This window comes from Rutidosis leptorrhynchoides, chromosome 10, assembly GCF_046630445.1.
Source record: "Rutidosis leptorrhynchoides isolate AG116_Rl617_1_P2 chromosome 10, CSIRO_AGI_Rlap_v1, whole genome shotgun sequence".
NCBI classification, from domain to species: Eukaryota; Viridiplantae; Streptophyta; class Magnoliopsida; order Asterales; family Asteraceae; genus Rutidosis; species Rutidosis leptorrhynchoides.
In genome coordinates, this window is record NC_092342.1 from 43595779 (window position 1) to 43601532 (window position 5754).

General features: G+C 30.6%; 1 protein-coding gene across 1 annotated transcript; it reads right to left on the minus strand.

Moving 5' to 3' along the window:
* Nucleotides 1–2581: 2581 nt before the first annotated feature.
* Nucleotides 2582–5080, minus strand: LOC139870224 (uncharacterized). Its single transcript, XM_071858060.1, has 3 exons — nt 3397–5080; nt 3123–3240; nt 2582–3032 (listed from the first exon to the last, which is right to left on the minus strand). The coding sequence occupies exons 1-3, from the start codon at nt 5078–5080 to the stop codon at nt 2582–2584; spliced, it is 2253 nt and encodes a 750-aa protein (XP_071714161.1).
* Nucleotides 5081–5754: the final 674 nt, after the last annotated feature.

Sequence of the window (5754 nt, forward strand, 5' to 3'; positions counted from 1 at the left end):
TGCATGACTTAATACAATTTAACTTATCTTAGATATTTTCACTAAAAGCCAAAATTATAAGCTTATAAATAAGGACCATTTTAACTCATTTTTACTCCATATTTTTTTAAAATAAAACACACACTTGAATACTCTCATATCATACTTTAATCTCAGCAACTTTCCTCTTCATAATCAAGGTAAAATACTTCTCAAAATCCTTGTTCAATTCCTTGTATAGTTGCTATCTTATTATACTTATAAAACTTGTAAAAACTAGAACTTGTTTTGGTGAAAACCAAGTTTGTTTGAAAAACTAATCTAATCTTTCTAAATTAACTCTAATAACACTTATTTATATGTATTATGATGTTATATTAAGCTAATATAAGAACTTATAACTTGTACATATGAAGAACACCTTGAAACTTAACATATATCATTTAATCTCCATTCGGTAAAAAGCGGGCTGTTTTGGGTTGGGAATTAAAAACCTATCTTAGACTTTGATTTCGAGGCTAAGACTTTGTAAATATGTTAATATATGTAAATAAGACTTCCAGTATTTGTTTCATGATTTTAGACAAAGTGGAAGTATTTTATCAAAAATCATATATTGGGTGGATGCCGGAATTTTTCCAAATCTGTCTACCGACACAAAAAGAGGGTAAAGCTCTAAAAATTACTACTTGGGATGAACTTTTCAAATTGGTTTTGTAAAATTTACTTCTTAATGAATCCATAGCAATTTGATTCACTTTAAACGAAGTTGTAATGAATATTTGGCGAGCAAAACAAAATCTGCTAAAATTAACGTTGTATGGACGAAATTTATATTATAAAAACTATATTAACCATATCCTTGTTAACTTTTTCTATATCCTATATATATTTGGACATGTTATCAGTAGTATAACAAAATATTATAATCTTGGTTAATTCTGTGATTGTATATATGTATAATAATATTCTTGGTACGTCCTAACACAATAAGTATACAATATGTTTTGATAAATCCTAAGACAATATGCACACAATACGTCTTAGTTAATTCTAAGACAATACGTATACAATATGTCTCTGAGTTGATGCAAAGACAATACGTATACAATACGTCGTGGGGTAATTCTAAGATTATATATATATATATATATATATATATATATATATATATACCGATTATTGGACTGTTGGACTTTTCGGACTATTTTGGACTACTAACAAAGGACTAGTAACAATGGACTACTAATATATGTGTATATATATATATATATATATACCGATTATTGGACTGTTGAACTTTTCGGACTATTTTGGACTACTAACAAAGGACTAGTAACAATGGACTACTAACATAAAATGTTAAAAATTATTATATAAGTATTCTATGAACTTGCTTTATTTTATTCATATGTCGTATTATTATCTGAATCGTTATTATTGTTATATGTTCGTGAATCCAAGGACGACGGTCATATTTTTAATAAGTTGAAAACTTATTATTAATATACTTTTACTACTGTGAGTATATAGTCCCATTTTAAACTCTAAAAATATTTTAGGATGAGAATACATGCATTTTATATTTTACGTCATAGACACAAGTACTTAAAATATATTCTACGTTGAGTTGTACCACCTTGCATATCTTCCCTAATAGCTTGGTAACTAATATTTACATGTTGTAAGAACATGTAAGCGCGAATCCTATTGATAGATCTATCAGGTTTGACAACCCCAACCGGGCTAGTCGCTCTAGTATCGTAAAAGGTTGCATAGTACTTCGTTTTTACTACACTTGGTACAGTATAGGGAGATTTCATAATAAAGGGAATATGCCACATTAATGGTTAAGTATGGTTACCGAAGCGCTCAACAACTTATAAAATACTTTTATACACTTGCGAGTGTACATATATTTATAACTATGAAATATTGTGGTCTATATTTATATCGATGCCAAACCTATATATCTCACCAACCTTTGTGTTGACTGTTTAAGCATGTTTATTCTGAGGTCCTTAAGAAAGTCTTCCGCTGTTGCATTATCTGAGCAAGCTGTGCATGGAGTCTCATGCTTTTGTTTAAATGAAATGTTGCATTCAATAAAACCTTTGTCATGTATTATATTCAACCTTTATGGCACGTGTGTAGTATTTGGAAACCGATGTATTATGGGGATTATTTCTTAAATAATCGCCCACTTGTTTAAAACATGCATTATGTATAATAATGGTGTGCTTTTTATGAAACGAATGCAATAATTTCTAAAACGTATCATATAGAGGTCAAATACCTCGCTATGAGACCAATGAATAACGTACCACGTTTATAGTAATATGGACGAGTCGTTTCAAGTAACATGTTTAACAACATGAGAAAAGGTTTCATCATAGTCTATTCCTTCCTTTTGACTATAACCTTTTGCTACAAGTCTTGCCTTGTACCTCTCAATCTCTCTATTAGATTTATATTTTATTCTGTAGACCCATTTATTATCAATTGGTATTCTATTAGGAGGTAAGTCAGTTATTACCCATGTTTTGTTTCTATTAAGAGCTTCCATCTCTAAATTCATAGCCTCAACCCAATGACTACTTTTTTAGGCTTCAAAAAATGATTTAGGTTCAACAGACTTGTTTAAATTTGAGATGAAACAAAAATTTTCTTGACTTAACAAAGAATAATTAACAACTCTTTTAATCCCATATTTAACTTTCCCTTCAACAACAAAATCATCAAATTTCTTTGAAAAGACATGCTCTCTGGTTGACTTTCTCAAAGACTGTTGACTAGTGTTAGGACTATTAAAAGGATTTTGAAAAACATTGCTCTCGGGAGATAAATGATCATTCACAGGAGTTGCAGAGGTTCTTGAATCACTAATAGGACTACTATCATGACTTGAAGTGTTACTATTATCACCAACTTCAATGTTGGGACCACTGTAACTCTTATGACCATGATTATTATCACTACTAGAATACCTGTTACCATTGCCATCACCATCACTTGTTGCTCTCTCCTCATCATTGGGACTTTTGGTGTTTTGGCTGTTAAAAAATATTTGATCAAAGAAATTCAAATGATTTAAGTCATCAGAAATAATACTTGGTTTTAAAGGAAAAATATTTTCATAAAACTTTACATCTCTTGGAAAAATCACACTTCTATTTTCCAAACTCAACAATTTATAACCCTTTTGAACACTTCCAAAACCAATAAGAACACACTTAACATATCTACTAGAAAACTTGTTTTCTGGATTTAAACAGCATTATAACACAAACAGCCAAAACACCTTAGGTGAGAGAGATTAGGGTCTTTTTTAAAAAATTAATTCATAAGGGGTCTTTCCAGAGAGCACACTTGATGGAGTTTTGTTGATTAAATAACATGCAGTTAGAACACACTCACTCCACATATTTAGAGGCAATCCCCCTTGAAACATAAGTGCTCTTGCTACATTAAGTAAATGCCTATGTTTTCTTTCAACCACTCCATTTTGTTGTGGAGTGTATGCACATGATGTTTGATGAATTATACCTTTAGTTTTAACAAAATTAATCATTTTCCCATTAACAAACTCAGTGCCATTGTCACTTCTTAAAACTTTAACTTTTTTGTTAAATTGATTTTGAATTAGATTTACAAAACTTACAATGTTATCAAAAGTTTCATCTTTAGATTTTAACAAATAAATACAAACACCTCTAGAAAAATCATCAACAATAGTTAAGAAATATTTGTAACCATCTCTACTTTGTATTTTAAATGGACCCCAAAGATCCAAGTGAATTAAATCACCTAACTCTTGTGATTTATGATCACTAAGAGGAAAGGGTTCCCTGACTTGTTTTGCCTTATGGCAGATGTCACAGGGACAGTTTTCTTGAATGTCTTTAAGATTCAATTTTTGTTTTAAAACTTTCAAGACTTGTACTGAAGGATGTCCAAGTCTTGCTTGCCACAACTGTGAAGACACAAAATGAACACACACATTGCAAGATAAACCTACCACATTTAAATCATGATCATCAAACAAGTATAATCCACCACTTTGACTACCAGTCCCTACAGTTGTCATTGCCTTCAAGTCCTGAATAAAACATTTGTTTTCATCAAAACTTATTGTTAATTTACTATCCTTAGACAATTTATGAACTAATAGAAGACTAACACAGTATTCTGGGACAACTAAAACATCATATAGGATTACATTGTTTGAAATTTTTAAGTTCCCAATCTTTACAACTTTAGCTTGTGTTCCATTTGGATGTCCCACAGTTAATTTTAACTTAGATATATCAACAATATCACTCATACCTTTTTCACTAACAGTCATATGATGATTAGCACCAGAATCAATTATCCAACCTTGACTTTGATTTTTAGCTTTATCATTAATGTGACTGTTAAAAAATCTTTTAAAGTTTGAGTTAAAAGGGATATTACAGTTTACAAAATTACCTGCCATATTTGCATTTGCATCCACAGGTGTTGCATTCTCATTTATCAAACTAAGAAGCTTCATCAACTGGTCATTTGTTAACACTGCAGGTGCAGAACTAGAAGCAGAACTAGAAGACTCATCTTTATGAGTAGTACTGTTATTAGAGTAAGATATATTTCTAAAATTCATGTTATTCTGATTTCCATTTACTCTTCTCTTAGAAGATGGTGGATAACTAATTATTTCAAAACATCTTTCAATTGTATGACCAAGCTTATTGCACTTTTTACATTTTAAGGTCTGGTTTTGATTTCTATTATTGTTATTACTTGAAAAATTCCCAGAATTATTCCTAGCCTTATTAAATGTATTATTTGCCTGAGTTACAAAAGCATTAGCTTGAGTTTTAACAATTTTATCTGCAGAAATTCCCTTATGGGACTCTTCTCTTGAAATGATAGCATAAGCTTCTTTAACATCTAATACAGTGTCTCTTAACAAGATATTACTTCTGACAGTTGTATACTCATCATTTAAACCCATTAAGAATTGCATTAACTTCATCATCTTTACATGATCTTTGTGAGATGTGGCTGCTGCACATGTGCAAGCAGTTGCATTACATGTACACACAGGTGAGGACACCATAGCATCATATTGTTTCCATAGTGTATTAAGCTTATGATAATATTCAGAAAGTGCACTATCACCTTGTTTAAGTGTATTAATTTGATGATGTAAGTTGTATATTATTAAAGTATCAATCTTGTCATAAGTTTCTTTTAATTCTTTTCACACATCAGATGCATTAGTAGAGAAGATCTGTCCAGAATACAAATCTTCTGTAACAGACCCAAGGATCCAGGATATGACAACTGAGTTGCACCTATCCCATTGGGATGCAATAATTTCATCTTTTTGACTTCTTACAACAGTACCATTTATAAATCCAATTTTATTCTTTGTGGATAAGGCCAATAACATTGACCTACTCTAGATATTATAATTTTCAGTTCCTTTTAGCTTTATAGCTATAATAGGTGTTCCAGTTGTATCATTTGCATGAAGATAGAGTGGATCACTAAAGTCTAATTTGCTAATTTGTGTAGTAGAAGTACTATCACCCATATTTCACACAAAAACAAACAAACAAATATGAGCAGATCAAGAAGAAACAACAAATACAATCAAATGACTAATTAATTTATCCTTTGCTTGATCAGGTTTTCACAAGTCTCAAGGGACTTGAATCAAGAGTTGGGCACAGTGATTAATCAATCAGATAATTGTATGTCAAATAACCATATAATTCACAAAAAAAC

Excerpts from the sequence above, each read along its gene's own strand:
- LOC139870224 (XM_071858060.1), bottom strand. The coding sequence starts at position 5,080 with ATGGTGTCCTCACCTGTGTGTACATGTAATGCAACTGCTTGCACATGT. Across the intron at positions 3,241-3,396 it reads ATTGCCTCTAAATATGTGGA|AAAACAAGTTTTCTAGTAGA; the intron begins GTGAGTGTGTTC and ends GTTTAAATCCAG. Across the intron at positions 3,033-3,122 it reads ATTTTTCCAAGAGATGTAAA|CCAAAACACCAAAAGTCCCA; the intron begins GTTTTATGAAAA and ends ATTTTTTAACAG.